The 20958-nt window shown below is 33.0% G+C and overlaps 2 protein-coding genes across 2 annotated transcripts; one reads left to right on the top strand and one right to left on the bottom strand.

Moving 5' to 3' along the window:
* Positions 1-254: 254 nt before the first annotated feature.
* LOTGIDRAFT_168498 (hypothetical protein) lies at positions 255-2479 on the bottom strand (the record flags this gene model as incomplete). The annotated part of the gene is made up of 3 exons (XM_009066383.1): positions 255-350; positions 1584-1823; positions 2318-2479. 3 exons carry the CDS (start codon positions 2477-2479, stop codon positions 255-257), a joined length of 498 nt encoding a protein of 165 aa, XP_009064631.1.
* A 4287-nt stretch (positions 2480-6766) lies between these two features.
* LOTGIDRAFT_131825 (hypothetical protein) lies at positions 6767-18675 on the top strand (the record flags this gene model as incomplete). The annotated part of the gene is made up of 16 exons (XM_009066382.1): positions 6767-7095; positions 7318-7425; positions 7720-7800; positions 8211-8411; positions 9125-9236; positions 9705-9828; positions 10036-10153; positions 10618-10732; positions 11288-11475; positions 13267-13418; positions 13718-13842; positions 14643-14817; positions 16787-16943; positions 17170-17295; positions 17680-17827; positions 18559-18675. 16 exons carry the CDS (start codon positions 6767-6769, stop codon positions 18673-18675), a joined length of 2376 nt encoding a protein of 791 aa, XP_009064630.1.
* Between the last annotated feature and the right edge of the window lie 2283 nt (positions 18676-20958).

Below are 20958 nucleotides of genomic sequence, written 5' to 3'. Positions count from 1 at the left end.
GACAACATGGCGGAAAAATCAGACAGTGACAATGAAGTTATAGCACTTATATCTACAATAAACGGTGTCAACCTGAAAAAGAGAAGTCACTGTGTTCGCTTTTATCGGCTTTAACCTGACGACTCGTTTATTCTTGAGACTCTGCCAAAATATATAGAAATAGAAAGTGATATTCGTTGTTTGAGGAATGTTTGAAGGAAATATGCGATTATAGTGCAGTGTTATGTATCATAACATAATATTCAATACCCAAATCAACCCAAATCAAATCTATTGAATTCATTGATATTTCTTAGAAACTCATTGTGCATATTATGATCTATTGTGTTATTGCTAGTTATAGCATAGGCCTATAAAAGAAATTAGCAAAACGCAATAAGGGGGTTGTAATTTCAGACATTTTTATTTTAGTCCTAGGATTCTAATTTCTGATCAACAGGGGGTAAGTATATACAAACTATTTAATGTTATATAGACTGAAAACGGAATTTCACTTTTTAAAGGAGTCTTTTTGTTGTATCTGTAAAGTGAAATTGAAATAGAGCTGTTTCCAATCATTACCCAAAGATTTTTTCATCGGGCGCGGTAAGTTGACCAAACCTTTGTCACAGAGGCAGGGTCTAGAAACCAATTGCTCAACTAGAAGATTCAATTCAATTCAATTCAATGTCTGTTCATGGAAGATTTAAAGTTTTTCAGTCTATAGCTAACGCTATTTCACTCATTTGTGAATTACTCGTTTCTGAGTTTGAATATAATTTATTTGTATATATACATTAGTACATTTTCATTTAATTTTGTATTTTGGGGGGGGGGGGGGGGGGGGTGGTCTTACTTGGTTCAACCAGTCCCGATGGTATGATCGGGCGGCTAGAAACTCGCATATACATAGAAGGCTTTAATTACAGTGCATGCCGTTCTATAAATCATCAGATGTGTAGAGGTGAACTTTGGGACAACAGAATTTTGAAGGAGGTCATCACAACACCAGGAATTTATTTACGGGTAGATGACAAGTTAACGTTCGCTTCCAGCGGATGCTGATATCGATAATTAGGTAGTTGTTGGTAGTCGTAGTAGTTGGTAGTTGGATTGGTTCAAATTGGATGATTCTGTGTTGTTGGTTTGGTTGTTGATTCTTCGTTAGATCTGGTCGGTCGAATGACATGGCGGTGAAACCCGGCCCTGGGTGGTGTGGCGTGACTTACTCGATCTCCTTCATTCACTCGTTCTGATCATGGTATTTCATGTTGATTGGTAGTCGAATGGTAGTCGTTGGCTTATATATGACTGTATATATTTTATAATTTACAACCATTCTACTAAGCACAGTTCTATTCCTTATATCAGCTGATCCACGATATCAAATTTCAGAGTAAAAAGAGTGGTTGTTGAATATATACTAGTAGGCTACGTTGTGAGACAAACTGCCACATTTGTTTGTATGGCGCTGTATTTGGTTCAAAATAGGATCCAGATCTGATTGTGTAAATTCTTAAAATCGCGTGGTCATTTCTTAGGTAGAAATGACTAATCTTATAAAATTAAAGTATTTTTAATGTTTTATCTCCTATCTTATTTACTTTTTTCAATTTGAGTCTTCTAGAACCTAAGTCTAACCGTAGACTTTGTAGAACGCAGAACGCGAATTTAACCCTTGGAACTTCACTTCTGGATCTTGTTCGCTGAATCGTAATCTTTCGACTTTCTTCACTGGATCGTATTCGCTGAATCGTGATCTTTAGAACTTCTCCACTGGATCGTATTCGCTGAATCGTAATCTTTCGACTTTCTTCTTTGGATCGTGTTAGCTGAATCGTAACCTTGAATATTACGGAAATTAAATTAGATCACGTGACATTTTCTGCATATCATTATTATTCGTGTTTTTAATGAAAAATGAGTAGGTGGGTTCGTTTTGCCGCATTGCCCAACTTGCCGCATCGTGCCGAACTGCACAAAAACGACTTCTAAAACGAAACTAAAGTTTTCTTATAAAATCCGGAATGGCCATTTGTTTCACATGAAACGAAATATTTCAATCTGTTGTCCCGCATCGATTTTCTTTTTATTTATTATTTGAAACTATAGTTTCAAGACTTTCGTACTGTGCCTTTTTACAGAGGCATACTTTTCGCTATTATGGTGACAATACTGAGTTTTCAAAATATAACCCTCACCGATCACGGTTTTAGATTCCGCAATACTTATTTTCCTGTGGATCCATCTGAACATTTTTTCTAAACAATTGCAGGTTCGTCTATTTTTGTCTCCAACTGCCGACGGAAGAGTGGAGCCAATCAACCCCAGCTTCTACCTTGTCCACCAGGACATTCTGGGACTTATCTGGAACCAGAGGGGGTTGAGCCACTGCCGAATTATAGAGCACATCGAATACGAGAATTTCAAACTTCTCCTCGCTTGATAATTCTGATTTACTATTCAGAAGATTCTTACTTTTAGACATTTCAGTTACCATTTTTTCTAGCACGTGGGTGACGTTATAGGCTAGCAGTAGAGGGACATAACTCTTGCAAGTTATGACCAATATTTTATTTATTGAACTTGTCTTGTTTTGTGTTTTGGATTTATCTATTTTGTATTACGGTTCTGATCTGGTATTTATTTTATTTCAGATTTTACCATAGTATTATAGTTTCGATTTCCCTAACAGGTCCAAATTATAAATAAAACAGATTAAAATATTTCGTTTTATGTGAAACAAATGGCCATTCCAGATTTTATTAGAAAAATTTAGTTTCGTTTAACAAGTCGTTTTTTGTGCAGTTGGGCACGATGCGGCATGTTGGAAATGCGGCAAAACAAACCCACCAGAAATGAATTACCGGTACCCCATAAACTAAAATCCTACCCAAAAACTTAAATTTCCTCAAAAAAGGATAACTCCGTGTATTTCCTGTTCTATTCAAATTTTAGATACTGTTTAGAATTACAATTTATGAAATAAATGACGAATAATAATGATATGCAGAAAATGTCACGTGATCTAATTTAATTTCTGTAATATTCCAGGTTACGATTCAGATAACACGATCCAGTGAAGAAAGTCGAAAGATTACGATTCAGCGAACAAGATCCAGTAGTGAAGTTCCAAAGGTTAAATTCGCGTTCTGGGTTCTACAAAGTCTACGGTTAAAATTAGGTTCTAGTAGACTCAAATTGAAAAAAGTAAATAAGATAGGAGATAAAACATTAAAAATACTTAAATTTTATAAGATTAGTCATTTCTACCTAAGAAATGACCACGCGATTTTAAGAATTTATACAATCAGATCTGGATCCTATTTTGAACCAAATACAGCGCCATATGTTTGCACCTTATTCGGTTTTTGAAAAGAAAATCAGAAAATAAATTGTATTCCGTAGGCCTATACTTAAACATAAAATAACATAAAATAAAAAAAAATATTTTTATTTAAAGGGACATGTACGCCATTCTCTTTGACCAATCAAACATTAGTCTTAGAAACGGGAATTAAGTCAGTGTTCACATTGCAGCTCACCGTCGAAATTTGAGCTTTCAAATCCATGTGTTTGCAGAATTATCCGCTAATGAATGTTAAAATGACGACTCGTCAGGAATATGGATACCTTTTGATGATTTTTATATCTTACTGAGATAAAATCACTTAAAAACAGAGAAACCATTGAAGAAATCAAATATCTTAATTTACTTTAAACGCAATGAATCAAATCCTAAAGTAGTTGATGATAAACTAAGCAGTACCGCACAGAAATCCTTAAATTTATCTTTAGCCCTTATGAACAGATTACTTTTTGTAACGAGGTTGTATCGGAAATTGAGAGGCGACTTATGAAAAAAGAAACTACAGTTACTCAATTAAAGACCTTTACTCGAAAATAGTAACAAATCTGACTTATTCTTCTTTGCCGGTTACATATTTGATAAAATCTGTACAGGAGCAAACGATAGGATTTTGTCACTATATACTCCACATGAAATGATTAATGCAGCTGATTGGAAAAAGATATGTCTGTTTGAGTATCACTATTCACACAATAACTATAAGTCTGGTACAATTCCAAACTATGAAACTGATTTGGATAATAAATATTCATACTATAGTGAATTATATCATGCCGTATCATTATCAAAAAACCTTAAATCGCTAAATACTTCAGTAATACAAGAACGCACTCAGTGCATCCAGGCATCATTATTACATGAAAGCATTATGCTTTACATTAAATGATCAAAGACAACCCAGTTTTGGACAGTGACCTAACCGACCTTATAGGTGACGTAGCTGAATGGATTATATGTGTAGATTGGTCTCATAGTACTGTCAACATCCACCATCGAGAATGAGGAGAAAGAATCTGATGACTTTGCATCTTACTTAGCAACCCCATCTAAGAGTTTTGTGAGATTGCAACTTCCATTTCAATCGATAAAAATGTTGCTGCCAAACAATTTTTCGTGTAAGACTAACATTATTTGAGTGATATTTTTACTAATTCGGGGACATTTTGAGAGGATTCTTTCAGGTTTCATGATTTTGGCCATAGTGTTTTGGCCGCATGCTGTGATCTCATTGGTCGAAAAATCCCACAGACTGAAAACGGAGGTTAGTGTATTAAAAAAAGTCACGAGGAGAAGAACAGTGAGTGAAACAGCTGACAATTTTTTCATTTAAACCCTTAATTCTTTAAATTACGATTCTAATATTATTATAAATTGATGTTGGGATCTTTTGTAGTGGAAATTAGTGTCAAGTTGGTAATGACAACTCTGTATTTACTTAGTTCTTAAACGGCCGAAAAAATTTGTTTGTAATTGCCACAATTTAACCATGACCTGACAAAGATGTCGCTGTTATTGTTAACGAGTAGATCAAAATGGCCGCCTTTATAGCTGTTTACTGACATAGTGTTTCTGATGAAGGCCTATTTATGATTGAAAATGTAGGTTCATTTGTTTAATTCTGAGAAATTTTAGTTGTTTCGAATAAGGTCCTTAGATCGACGCTTGCAGAAGAGCGGCCTAGAATCTGTAATTTTGCAACCTCGTCGAAACTGTCAATATGGTCATTGAAAATGAAGTCTGATATGAGTATTGAGTAGGCCTAACGAAAACGTACAACGTTATTTGTACAAAAATGTCCATATCTTTGACTATTGCTAGTACTAGTAGATAATATTATTCTTGTTAATTTCTACCATTACCAATATAATAGGTAAAAAGACTTAAATCTGGGCTATTTTGAGGTATAAATATTAGGAATGTAAAGTGAACAAACTTTGATTTGTTTACACATAGATAATTAGAATTTGACTGGATTCATCCTTTCCACATCTTTTGATATCAAATTCTTATTTAAAACCTATTTTTGCAGAGAAAAAAAAAACGAGAAATTAGGCAAAATCGTACTGGCTAATTGATGAAAATGGAATGACCGAATATGAATGTCGAAAACGTTGACTTCAAACTTCTGATCTTTGGACACACATGACAATAAAACTTATTTAATTGATAAAAAATGCGTTCAATTCTGCATTTAACTGTGTACACTATGTTTTTGTGAGTCAATGTTGTACGTTCAGAAGGGACAAATAAATAGTGGAGAGGTTGGTTCACGAGTTTAGACAAGGCCGTGTTTCGATTGATTCTATTGCTAAGAAGTAATTCTATTTTGATCATGGAGTGCTTTTAAATCTTTGTCAGACTGCAACTTAAAAGGCCTTGTCAAGATCACTATGCTTTTCACATAAGCTGATACGTTTTCAGACATGATTTATAGCCGCATCAATTGATCGACAGCCAGTGCGCTTGCGTGGAATTCCCAAATCATCCTATGCTTTCTGAAACGATTGGCAAAATTTGATTCAGAAACCATTGAAGTCGGAGAGACTAAATTCAGAGATACTAAACAAATGACGTCTTTGTAGATTTTAGAAGTACTGGTATTGGACTATTGGAGAGTTTTATACAGATAAGAAAATAAATAATGTCAGGAAAAGCGAGAGGAAGGGCTCGGGGACGAGCTCGTGGAGGAACAGATTCTGGAGCTTCCAGAAAACCTGGAGAGCACGAGGGGCAGGTTTGTAAATTATATTGTCTCCTAAAGCAGAGCAGAGTTACTGTAATTTGTCTGTTCTATGATATGTTATCATGGTGCAATTTAGTGTGCTCAACCTTCGCCAATGTTCAATAGTTTCTGTGAGTTAGACAAAAACTCCTGTCATAAAGGCTGACATATTGTCATGATTTGATTGCTCTTGTCCTTGTGGCCAAAATGATATTATGAATATGTTGATTTCCACTTAAATGTGCCATTTTGTTATCCTCTTAATGTATATTTTTGGAAAACTTGCATATTTCAGTCTAAACAAGCTGCTGCTGCCCCTCCTCCGGCTGGTGCTGGTGGACCTCCTCCAGCCAGTGGTAGAGCTTCATACAGAGGTGGGGCTAGAGAGATGCGTCCTGGAATGACTGGAGATGTGCCTAAACCACCAGTAGAAGCAATGGCTGGAATGGCCTTGGGTACTGGTGATGCTAGTAATGTGCCTAGAAGACGAGCTGATTTCAGATACACAGATCCAAATACCAGACCAGCTCATATTGTAGATAAAAGAGGTTCGACATAATTTACCAGATTCAGAATCCCAGACTTCCTTTTTTTAGAGGAATTCCTTTATTTTTCTGGCCAATGGTAATTTTTTGAATAAAACCACTAAAAATTTTGTTTGAGGGATGGAAATATTTCAATTACCGGTATAGGAAATGAATTCCCAAAATCTCAAAATTGTCTGTACCTCAAGACTGTTACTTCAATATAAAGAAGTCAACAACATTGTTCATACTGTTAATTTTTTATGCTCTATTTCAGGAAGTGCTGGAAAACCTATAGCATTATTAGCTAACTTTTTCCCATTGGAACAACAACCTACATTTGTAGCCCTATATCAATATCAAGTGGACTTTAACCCTAGTATAGACAGTAGAAAATTGAAAGCTGCTTTATTATTTACTCATGATGAAATGCTTGGTAAAGTCAAAGCATTTGATGGTGGAATTCTGTATCTTCCCAAGAAATTACAGGAAAAGGTATGGTTAGATTTTTTTAGGGTATTGCTTGAATGTTATGGTGCCAACTTCAATAAGAAGTTATCTCCAGGCTTTTGGAAAGCAAAGACCAGGAAATTTTGCTTATCATTTAACATGGAGTATGAAGAGAATGGCAAGATTTACATTGTAATGATTATTCCTGCATGCGACAATGTGTTGATAAATCAAATTGTTATATACTTATGCTAGGTTACCACAGTATACAGTAAAAGAAATTTTGACGATACTAAAATACAAATTACTATCACCTTGACCAACGAATTGCCTCAAACAAGCCCTCAGTTCTTACAAGTTGTCAACATCATCTTTAGAAGGTTTGTAGATTTTAATTACATCAATAAGACTCATGGGCTGATATTTTGATGTTGCCGTTCCAGTTGTGGATTTATATTCTTGACATCCCCATCTGATAATATTCCTAATGTAATCTAAAAATAGTTAAAAAAACATCATATTTCTATGAAAGGTTTTAGAGTTGCTGCCCTTGACTGTCAATTTGTGAACACTATTCTTGCTACATTTAAGACTTCTTTGAATAACAGACTCAATATAAGGCATGAATGATGAAGAAAAATAATTCAATGGTTTTGTTTGTTTTATTATTATAGATTGTTGGCTGCTATTGAAATGAAAGAAATTGGTCGTCATTATTTCAATCCGTCCTTAAAAGTTGACATTCCAAGACATAAGTAAGTATTGGAGCTATTAGTATAGTAAATAGTGTTGATATTGTTAACAAATTATTTTTTTTGAAAATTTTTTTGTATCATTGATCAGAATATTCTAACCTGAAAAATGCTTCCAAACAAATGTTTCGCAAGAAACTTAAAGTACCAACAAATAATAGAATTGTAATAAATGAACATTGCAATCAAAAGTTAATAACCAAATGAAAATTGTAATGTAAGATTTATTCCCTCAGGCATGAATAAAAAATTTGTTACATTCTGTAATGAAAATGGCATAGTCTATTGATAAATGCATTTTCAACTATTTTTAGCCATATTGGTGATAAAGGAAGACCTGTCATAATATAACTAAGAAATTTTTTGTTCTTAAAATTATTCAGCCTCTGAAACCAATGTATTTTCTGTTTTAGATTGAGTGTAATGCCAGGATTTGCTACATCTATATTACAATATGAAAATGCCATATTACTGGGAGCTGACATAGCTCACAAAATAATAAGAACAGATTCAGTTTTAGACATAATGTATTCCTTATACAACGATCAAAGAGGAGGAGGTAGTTTTTATGATAAAGTGTTCAAAGCTTTAGTTGGTTCCATTGTCCTTACAAGGTATGTATATCTATCGAATGTTATATTTCATATTGTCACGATATGATATTTCAGTATATCATTATAACTACCATATATCACAATTCGGTGGTTTTTAGGTATTTTTTAATCCGATGATATTACTAACAATATAAATTCCAATACTGGTGTTATTGATACTGGTATATCACCCAGCCCTACTTTATTTCATCAATTATTGATGAAATGCAGTAGATCTGTGTGATATACCGCACCGGTATAGGAATTCATATTGTTAATAATATCATCTGATACAAATAAACCAAGATACTACCGAATTGTGATATATGGTAGTACACCGAATTGTGATATATGGTAGTAACCATGATATATCGGTAAATTTTCGTCCAGATAAGATCATCTACACAATTTCAACAAGTAACTGAGAAATTTAAAACAGATATTTTTTCATTACATTAATGACTTGAGTTTTTAGATATTTGTTGTTTTTTTTGTAAAGATTTTTATCTCAAGATGATCTAGAGGCATGACAAAGACTTCCAAGAATTATTGACAAGGTGTATTTTGAAAAGAGAAAAAAAAACATGTAGATGCCACTCAAGGCTATATTGGTTAATTGCTACTCTTTGCTTTTAAATAAGGCAAGTATCTTGCCATATCTAAATTGAGATATATATCATATTAAAGGAATCCATGTTACAAAACGAGTAACTAATTGATTATTTAATTTTTAGATATAACAATAAAACTTACCGAGTAGATGATATTGATTGGGAAAAACGTCCTACCCACAAATTTAAACTACATAATGGAGACGAAATCTCTTATGTTGATTATTACAAAAAAGTGAGTTTGTTTTGAATATTTGATCACAATTTGAACTTCAATATAAAAGCTAGTAGCCCATAAACCTACTTAAGTGAAACATGATAGAAATTAAACATGGTGAAGAGGCCATGCTCTTGAATAAACCAATACAACAACTTGGTCTAGCTCAATGGTTCCCAACCTATTTCAGCCTTCACACCCCTGGAGCAATCACGTAGACCTTTCATACCCCAAATATTTGTTTCATCCATATTTGCAGCATGTGATGATGTGAGGTGCTCTCTCAACTCAAAATATATTCTTCTCCTATGCCAGTTGGCCACACCCCTGACACCCTAGTCCCAGACCCCCAGGAGATGAAAACACCCCTGGGTTGGGAACCAGGGGTCTACATCATAATGTATTCTTGCTTTCCCACAGAAGTTTAAAATTCAGAAAAAGCAAAGAGAATACGAATAAGAAAAGTCTTCTGTTTATCTGTTGTAGAACTATGAAATAACTGTTAATGATCTCGACCAGCCATTACTGGTTTCTAAACCTAAAAAGAAAGATTTAAATAGAGGCATGAAAGATAATATTTATTTACTACCTGAATTATGTACATTGACAGGTAAGTAATCATCCTCTATAATCATCAGTTTGATATGATAGTACATAACAGAATTAATTCAGGTCTAAAAATATGATGAAATCAAGAAAAATTGTTGGATGGACTATCACAATGCTGGAAATGCTGTACTAATAATTAAGATACAATGCTCATTGGATACAAAGAGATTTCTCAACAAAGGTTCATTGAGGTAATAATTTGTTGCAGGTTTATCTGATGATGTACGGGCTGATTTCTCTGTTATGAAAGATGTAGCAACACATACTAGAATAGCTCCAGAAGGCAGATGTAAAAAACTCACAGATTTTATAAGAGTAATGAATAGGTAAATATCTTAGTCAGTAGAGAACCTACCTGATTAAAAACATTATACATTAGTGGGTTAGATTCATAGAGATAGTAAAGAGGTGTTCTAGATTTTTATATGTGTCGGGGACACTGATAACATTAATTTACACCATTCCAAATTTTAATCAGATGTCTGCGGTTTCTGCAATTTCACTAAAACTAAGTGTTTGACGTATTCGCCAATCACGAAAGGGCCTGACGTCATCAGACACTTGGTTGAAGAGGAAATAGAATGATTCTATCGCGTCCCTTAAGAAAAATTAGAAAACCTCTTGACAATCTCAAGATTGCTGTATTTATATTTATTATCAATATAGACATAGAAAAACAAACTTAGCTAAATAAAGTCTAAAAGAAAAAATGAAGTGACAAATCCAGTGGATTGTGAACTGAAATCTTCTGTAATTTTGTCTGGTGTTATTCATGTATCTTTTATTTCAGTAATCCCAAAGTTCAAACTGAAATGAATGGATGGGGACTTCGATTCTCTCAGAATTTATTAGAATTACAAGGTCGTGTGTTACCACCAGAAGCAATAAGTCAAGGACAAGTACCGGTATGTTCAAATTAAATTAGTTTTTCATTTATCAAAATAGGTTTTCAGATATCTATAAGATGTGTCCATTTTTCTATAATATTATGGATAACCAAGTTCCATGTATTCAGAATAATTCTAAACAAAGCACTGGAACATTAACCAGTTTTCATTTTGAATGAGATATCTATACTGAACAGTTAAAGAAACATTGCATTTTCAGATTAATTGGAAAAAGTCGTGCACGATCAAAATTGTTTCTTAATAAATATGATTTTTAGATCTATATGATATTCAACTGATAATATCAGTTGTGTTCGAACCTTGGGAACCCTCAGATGTCATTGGGAGCAAGTAAGTGATGTAGAGGAAAATCGAAATGCATGTGCAACACATAGCAGATTTCTGTGTAAAAACAAACAGATGCCTACCTACCTGCCTAATTCAGTTGCTGTGAAGACGGATAAGTCATGGGACATGTAACCTTAAAAACCTGAAAAAGCCATCGGATAATTAAATGCCGGATAATGTACTCAAGTCAAGAAGTATATAAGCTCTCTCTATTGTTAATTTCAGTTGAGTTATAGACCAGAAGATTGTGACTGGTCTAGAGATATGAGAGGTAAAAGATTACAGTCTGTTGTTAATTTAACAGATTGGATTGCTATAGCTACAAAGCGTGATGGTGGTTCGGCTGGAGACTTGGTAGATACATTAATACGTGTTGGTGGACCAATGGGTATGAGAATCAACCAGCCTATGGTGTAAGTCAATGGAGTATTTATATCAGTTATCTTAGTAATATTGTAATCAGATGTTCAGAATTGAAAACTGAAATGTATTTGGCAGTCCATGATGCAGAGCTATTGGTTGGCTATAGCAAGGATGAAAAAACCCATCTTATTTAGTAGTGATATTGCTGTTGTTTTGACCTTGATCAACAAAAAGTTATTGTTTTTTTGTAAACATTGATAAAAAATCAGAGTCAGATAGAAATATTAAAACAGAATGAATGAAAAATACAATAATAAAATATTTTTACTGTTAGAATAGTGCTCAATACATCAATTGTAGAGTCACATAGAAATATACAGAATGAATGAAAAATACAATAATAAAATATTTTTACAGTTAGAATAGTGCTCAATACATCAATTGTAGAGTCACATAGAAATATACAGAATGAATGAAAAATACAATAATAAATTATTTTTACTGTTAGAATAGTGCTCAATACATCAATTGTAGAGTCACATAGAAATATACAGAATGAATGAAAAATACAATAATAAAATATTTTTACTGTTAGAATAGTGCTCAATACATCAATTGTAGAGTCACATAGAAATATTAAAACAGAATGAATGAAAAATACAATAATAAAATATTTTTACTGTTAAAATAGTACTCAATACATCAATTGTAGAGTCACATAGAAATATTAAAACAGAATGAATGAAAAATACAATAATAAAATATTTTTACTGTTAAAATAGTGCTCAATACATCAATTGTTCAGTCACATAGAAATATACAGAATGAATGAAAAATACAATAATAAAATATTTTTACTGTTAAAATAGTGCTCAATACATCAATTGTAGAGTCACATAGAAATATACAGAATGAATGAAAAATACAATAATAAAATATTTTTACTGTTAGAATAGTGCTCAATACATCAATTGTAGAGTCACATAGAAATATTAAAACAGAATGAATGAAAAATACAATAATAAAATAATTTTACTGTTAGAATTGTGCTCAATACATCAATTGTAGAGTCACATAGAAATATACAGAATGAATGAAAAATACAATAATAAAATATTTTTACTGTTAGAATAGTGCTCAATACATCAATTGTGAGTCACATAGAAATATTAAAACAGAATGAATGAAAAATACAATAATAAAATATTTTTACTGTTAAAATAGTACTCAATACATCAATTGTAGAGTCATATAGAAATATTAAAACAGAATGAATGAAAAATACAATAATAGAATATTTTTACTGTTAAAATAGTGCTCAATACATCAATTGTAGAGTCACATAGAAATATTAAAACAGAATGAATGAAAAATACAATAATAAAATATTTTTACTGTTAGAATAGTGCTCAATACATCAATTGTAGAGTCACATAGAAATATTAAAACAGAATGAATGAAAAATACAATAATAAAATATTTTTACTGTTAAAATAGTGCTCAATACATCAATTGTAGAGTCACATAGAAATATACAGAATGAATGAAAAATACAATAATAAAATATTTTTACTGTTAGAATAGTGCTCAATACATCAATTGTAGAGTCACATAGAAATATACAGAATGAATGAAAAATACAATAATAAAATATTTTTACTGTTAGAATAGTGCTCAATACATCAATTGTAGAGTCACATAGAAATATTAAAACAGAATGAATGAAAAATACAATAATAAAATAATTTTACTGTTAGAATAGTGCTCAATACATCTATTGTAGAGCAATATAGAAATAATGTATATATATGCAATAAATAATATTGTAATTGAATTTTCAGATGTGAACTACAGAATGACCGTAATGAAACATTCTTAGAAACTCTACGTAAAAATCTAACAGAAAGAATACAAATGGTTTTAATTGTGGTACCTAATAATAAAAAAGATCGTTATGATGCTATAAAAAAATTCTGTTGTGTTGAACACCCTGGTATGTATACTAATAAGACAAGATTTATTTGTCAAGTCAATGTTTTAATTGTGGAGTGAATTTTTAGCTTTCCATAGCTCATTTCAGAATGAAATTTCAGTTTTAACTGTGACAGACCCTTTTAGACTGTATTTAGTTATAGTCAGTCCGGCAAACTTGAAGAAGTTGTATTATCACAACATCTTCAACAGTCTATATTAAAATCCTTGTTAAGCTCAGGGAATGGGAAACTTATGTAATATTTTTATTTACCAAAAGTACAATATTTCTATCTGTGTTAAAATCTCTCTATATTACAGTACCATCTCAAGTAGTAGTAGCTAGAACATTGTCTAAAAAACAGATGTTGATGTCAGTAGCTACTAAAATCTGTATACAAATGAATTGTAAATTGGGTGGTGAAGTCTGGACTGTAGAAATTCCTGTAAGTACTCTTAAATAATAATAGTGTATTCAACGCTTAGACAATCATGACCTAGAATGCTTTTGAAGAATATGTTTATGCAAGCCTTAGATGATTTGAAAAAGGTTTTGATAAAATTGATTTGCAGACGGTCATAAAAAGTCTGATTCGTCTTCACTATGGTCAAGGTATTGCATACTTTTTCTCATACCTTGATTGCAATAGTTCCTTTGTGTCATGGAAGATTGTAAATAAAGTAATTTGATTGAAATGTAATCAAGTATATACGGCCAAACAGAGCTCTTGAGACAGTAAACTTAATGGCTATTCAGCTCTCTGTTGAGATCCCTGATTGGCTGTATTCACTACAATGAACGGACTCATTTCATCCCTTCATATTGATTGCGACTATGATGAGGATTTCGTAATCAGAAATGCATGTCAAGTCGGCCATAGTCTATTACACATCAATCAGATTAAAATTAGATTATAATTTTCTTTCTTATATTTTGATATTTTTGGTCTCCATTGTGATGTAACAATCTACTTATAGTCCATTCCCTGTTATGTTTAGTGTTGTCTGTCACTCATTTTCTATTTTCATGTTGTTACTCGCATCTTCTTTCTCATAGTTGATGGTATAGTGTCAATACTTGGATTTAACAGACTTTTCCTATAAAAATCTTGTGTCCTGTGACTGAATTTTAAATTAATATTTGAAAGCTGCTCACTTGTCAAAATTACCCTCATTGCACACATTCATTATTTGCCCAATTAGGATAAGAAAAGTAGAATGTATCATTAATTTTCATTTTCTATAGCTGACTAAACTAATGGTAATTGGTATAGACACCTATCATGATTCATCACAGAAGGGTAAATCTGTGGGTGGTGTCATAGCCAGTTTAAACACCAATCTAACTCGATTTTACTCTACTGTAACTCATCAAACTCAACATCAAGAACTAATAGATGGACTAGTAGCTAGTCTGAATGGTTTGTTCATCTTGCCATCATTCTCTGTTATGTTTTCATTTCTAACTCTAAACTTTTTAATATCTATGTTTCATACCTAACCCTAACATTTTAACATCTATGTCATATCCAATCTAACACCTTTTATACTAGTTGTCAATGATATTTACACCAATTGTTGCAGCTGCCAATCATTATTTTTATTATAAAATTTTGACCTGATAGATCTTATTGTGGTGATATTTAGATGTACAGCATGATTCCTATCACAATTCTTTCAAATTATGTAGTCTAGATTATCTTGACATTCAAAGGATTGTAAAGAGCTTTTGTCATTTTTTTTGTGTATAGGGGATACTGATGGCATCAATTTCCATTTTTTAATCAGACGTCTGTGGTTCCTGCAATTCAACTAAAACTATATGTTTGATGACGTCACTAATCACGAAAGGAGTTAACTGACTAAGCATATTTTGTGATAAGTGACATCATCAAATACTTAGTTTTAGTGCAATTGCAGGAACCACAGACCAGTGATTGAAAGTTGGAATGGTTTAGTTTCTCTGTTACATATGAATTTTTAATAGAAAACCTCTTTAAAATCCCTTTAAGCTAACAATTATATCATTGGCAAACTCTTCACCAATATTTGTAACACCTATTTGTATTTTTAACATTTTTCTGTACAAGTTCTCTAGAGGCACAATTTATTTTCAGCAGTATAGTTAATTCCTGATTGAATTCGAGGTTTAATTAACACTAATTTCAATATTTATCTTTCTCAAATTCAATAATGTCTGAGTTTTCTTAAAAACAAACTTTTAGTGGTGATTCAAGTATAACAAGCCTTGTCTGATCTATCTAAAACGGATTGTAAAGAGGTTTTTAGAAAAAGTTATGTGTATCGGGGACATTGACATCAATTTTCAACATGCCAATATTCAATCAGATATCTGCGGTTCCTGCAATTCTGCAAGTGTTGTTGGATGACATCACTCATTGTAAAATATGTTTCATCTCATAAGGCCCTTTGCGATTAGGGACATCATCAAACAAATAGTTTTAGTTGAATTGCAGGAACTAAAGACAAATTGAAATGGTGTAAATTGATACTTATCAGTCCCTGAAATACATAATAAATATAGAAAACCTCTTTACAGTCCCTCCAAAGCTGGAGTAAGATATTTAGACCCTGAAAATCTAGATCACTACTCTAAACTGGATACCTAATTGATGGAGCGGAGCCACTTGCTGATCTCCTGAAATGAAAGTTCCAGAGGCGATGCTTAAAAACATAGATATTGAAATTATTGACAGTTTGTTACTAAAACACAGTTAAAACCAGGCAGGTTGACTGTTCTATTTTTGTTTTGTTTTGGACATCTTTAGATTAAGGATGATCCATATTTTGATTTGATTGTTATCTAACCCATGTTTTTACTGTTAGTTATCTGGTACTATGGTTGTTGGTATTGATACCTATCATGACTCTGCTGAGAAAGGTGCTTCTGTTGCTGGTATCATTTGCTCATTAAACAAGTCGTTAACCAGATATTATAGTATGGTAGGTCATCAATCACGCCATATTGAACTGGTTGATGGACTACGAACAGCCATGAATGGTATGAATATATTTTCCTGTTTTCAAGTCTTAAAATCAAATATATTTGAAAAACATTATTGTTACTTTTAAAAACCATCAGCCCCAATCTAGGTGCACAAATACGAGTTTCTGCTGTTGGTTGTCCTAATTTCAGACTAAAGAAGCAAGTACTGAACTACTTGGTCTATGTTAAAAGTTGATGATGGACCAACTCTTGATTGATTGTGACAAAAGAAAATTTCCTGATTTTAGGAGCACTCAAACTCTAGTACCTGACTTAATACTGATGACAATTCTTACTGTTTTCCACAAGATCATGTTTTTGTTAAACAAACTAATGTATCTCATTTGAAAAGGAAATGTCTTGATGCCAACTTACTATATTAGGTGCCTTAAGAAAATATCATGAAGTAAATGGTGTATTACCAGAAAAAATAATAGTCTATAGAGATGGTGTTGGTGATGGACAGCTACCAACAGTGTTTGGTCATGAAGTTCCACAATTACTAGAAGCCTTAAAGAAAGGTGGAGGTTCCAATTACAAGTAAGTTATTCCAGACTAGTAAATCTTTAACCTGAATTTTAGTAAGTGGAGAAAAATCTCTCTGAAATGGTTGACTTCAAATTGACGTACGATTTGGCTTTGTCAGTATTCAGCAAATAGATATTTTCAACCAGGCTCATCCTGAAATGGCAACCACTTCATGTAGGTTTTGGGGTCGGAATTTTAGGGCAGACCATCATGTTCACCACTGTTCTTTCTATTTCAGTCCAAAATTAGCTGTTATTGTTGTAAAGAAGAGAATCAATGCTAGGTTTTTTGCCAAGAATAATAGTAATGTCAGCAATCCAGTACCTGGTACATGTGTTGACAATGAAGTCACTAAACCAGAATGGTAAGTGACCTCTCAAATCTTTGAACAAAAGATTGGTGTATGATTCCATACTTTATTGGACTTTGTCAGCTTGGGTTTCTTTCTATGCAATGTGTCTAATCTGTTGTTTGGGATTTTGAATATTCTAAAGACTGCGTTGTTGGAGATCCCTCAACAGTATTGAGAGAAAACGGGGCTGACTCTTGGAAGCATAGGCTGTGGCATCAGAATTTTTCGTATTTTGAAGGATTTGAACCCACAGCATCTAATGGCTAAGCAGATAACGATCTAATTCACTACAGACTGAGAATGAGGGTTAGGTCATGGTTTTCTGATATTCTCCTGGTTATCTTGAAGCTCCATTTCATCAGAAAATGTTGCTAGCTATGTGATGCTTTATTACAGGTATGATTTCTTCTTGGTATCTCAATCAGTACGTCAAGGTACAGTCACACCAACACATTATAATGTTATCTGGGATCAAACTGGGTTAAAACCAGATCATATGCAACGTCTTAGTTATAAATTGACTCATCTTTATTATAATTGGCCTGTAAGTATTGAGCTTCTATATTTCTTTGCTTGTGTGGTGGCATCATAGGAACACAAAGTTTTTGGAAAAGTGACTTTGTGTTGGGTTGAGACTTGCTTAACCTACCAGACGGACAGATGTCTGATTGAAAATTGATAGTGCCAATTGATGCTATCAGTGTCTCCGATATACATTGGGGTAGGGCTGCAACAATTCTTGAAACTGCGATGCGATACACTATATGATACTCATTCAACGATACAATGTATCACGATTCATTTATTAGAGAAGGAAAGAGAAAAATAGTCAAAATTTGTAAAATTACTTACAATTTTGTCACTTTTAGCACTTGAAAACATTTAGAAGTAAGGAATTGTGCAGAAAATCTCAAATTTTGAATTTTTTAAAATTTTGATGTGAAAACCATACTTGGAAAATGAAAACATGACACAATTTCTTATACACACAAGGATTCTGTGTCATTTGTTAGTAAAGGGGTCTTAGAATTAATTGTGCCAATACATCACGATTATTTCTATCAAACGCAATACATCGATATGGATTGGGAAAGAACTGTGATTCATTGATTTATCAGTGAATAGTTGCAACCCTGATTAAGTGACATAAAAAGATAAGCAAACTTCTATTCAATCCTTTTAAAGAGAAAAATATTGCTCACTATTCTAAAGTCTAAACTTTTCTATTTTGTTTCTGGTAAATTGACCTGAATCAATGTATCTTTTATATTTTAGGGTACCATTCGAGTCCCAGCACCATGTCAATATGCTCATAAACTGGCTTTCTTGGTTGGACAGAGTCTCCATAAAGACCCTTCTTTAGATTTAGCGGACAAATTGTTTTTCCTATAAGGTGTGAAAGTAAAAAACTTTTCAGAGTGTCCACATTGTTACTTTTTGTTTTGTTACTGTTTTTCTTCCAAGCAGGAAGTCAGAATATTAATTTCCTAAACAGAAGGATGTAGTAATTGTTTTAGATATTTTGATAAACTACACAATATTTTTTAACTGCGGTCAAACAGACAGTTAATTCCGATGTGTTTTTGATGTGTTTTTGTTAACAACGCAATTGTTAAGTGTCACTCAATCTTGCTGGGTAACAGTAATTTTTTTTTTCCTTCTTTCTTTCTTGATATTTTTGCCTCCATTGTATTCTAACAATTTTTTTTACCGCAGTCTTGTTCTAATTCTGATATTATCTTGAACCAATCAAAGCATGTTCTGTTGGACCCATTTCTTGAGAACACCTACATTGTGGAAAAGGAAAACCCAAACATGATGTCATAGTGCAGAAAGGGATACTGAATGATAGTCTTTGATTGGTTAATAATAACATCCTTAAAACATGAGTGGTAGAAAACTTGTTAGATTACAATTTTTAATTTTAGTTGTAAAACTTTAAACTTGCTGAAAGACAATAGCAAGTTATTGTTGTATCACGAAAACAAAATTTTTTATTTACTGTAACTTTGGGGTCTAATTTGATCTTTTTCGTTAATGCTTAATGATTTCATAATCTTCTGTGTGTTTGTTTCAATCATAAAATACCAAATGTATGTATGGCATATGTATTTCATCATTTACAATTTCATGTTCTATCTGTAGAAAAGTATTCTAGTTGAGTTTTTGTACTCCGAGAATAAAAACAGTTCACTCAATTATCCTATTTCATCAATCATGATTAAACTTTCATTAATATGAATTTTATTGCACTTTTTTTTGTGGTATACCATGGATTTTGGAAAAACGATAAAATACTTGATGAGTTATTGCCCTTGTTCTTGAAAACACGATCAATTAGCCTTCTGAGCAGTCTAGAAAGCACAATTCTTGACGGATTTGAACGAAACTTGAGGTGAGGTTGTCTATTAATATTCAAATAGGAGCCCTATTGAAAATAAAAAAAAAAACATTCAATTTTCTTCTGGAAATGTATTCAATGTCAAGGCAAGTGGGCCACGTAACCAACCATCAATGAATCGTGGAATTAACCATGAGAAATATGCAATTTATTCAATAACGTATTTCAATGTGCATTACAGACCAACTGGACTTAAAATCACTGTTTCACTTATTCAATGATTTTTTCATGATCAACGAGAGGGTTACAATTGGATATTTTGAATAACTCTTTCCCATGTTCGGTTGAATGGATGAACAAGTTACTCTCAGTCCATTTTCCAAATGCTCGTCTGAGGTTCGACGAGGACTCTTCACGAATTCCATTTTGCTGAAAATTGTTCGCAGAGCCGAATAATGCCATTTTTGACGCAACATATCTATTGAGATTGGGAAAACCGTCATGATTTTCACGATAAAGAGATATCCGATAGTGGCCTAGATAAGTGAAGCCTTGATAACGATTTGATTGGTCAGATTCATACATTGACAGCGACAATCTGCGGGCCACACCGACAGTGACAAGAGCAAACCAAGCATTGGCTCGCGGACCGCATTTCCCTCAAATTTTACATGACGCCGCGGGCCGCACGAAGTCATCTCGCGGGACGTAGGTTGCACAGGCCTGCTCTAGAAAGCAAAATTCTTGATAGATTTAGACGTAACTTGATCAAATTGTTTCTTGCTACCCTAAAATAAACCCTATTGAAATTAAAAAAGAAATATAATAATGGCACGATTTTCCTGAGCCCGATTTTCATACATGGACTGAAATAGGACATTGTGCTCAAGTTTATTTTTTCAAGCCCACAGGTAATGTAGTGCGTATATTGGCGTCAGTATGCCCGTCCACAATTGCTTGTAAACTCTAGAAGGCACAATAATTTTGGTTGTGTGAGGATTCTGAAGCTCTAACTAAAGGTAATAATGCGTCCATGTGAAATCTATTTCTTGATTCCATTTGTCGAAAGTGGTATCCCAACAGTTCATGTATGTAAAATCTTTTTGTATCAATTCACAGGTGGAGACTTCATTGACTGAAATAAATACAAGAGTTGAGCAGCATTTCACTATCAATAAGGTGAAGATATAGGAAGGTGTTAAAATTGTGAATTGATTCTAACGCAAAACTCGTCCAGTGATGGTACGAGCCTCTCCAGACTGTGATTACTGGTTTATAATTTGTGTGTGTGTGTGTGTGTGTGTGGGGGGGGGGGGGGGGGGGGGGGGCCCCCA

The sequence above is a fragment of the Lottia gigantea genome (assembly GCF_000327385.1).
Source record: "Lottia gigantea unplaced genomic scaffold LOTGIsca_76, whole genome shotgun sequence".
NCBI classification, from domain to species: domain Eukaryota; kingdom Metazoa; phylum Mollusca; class Gastropoda; family Lottiidae; genus Lottia; species Lottia gigantea.
This window is presented reverse-complemented; position numbering and strand designations above follow the sequence as displayed.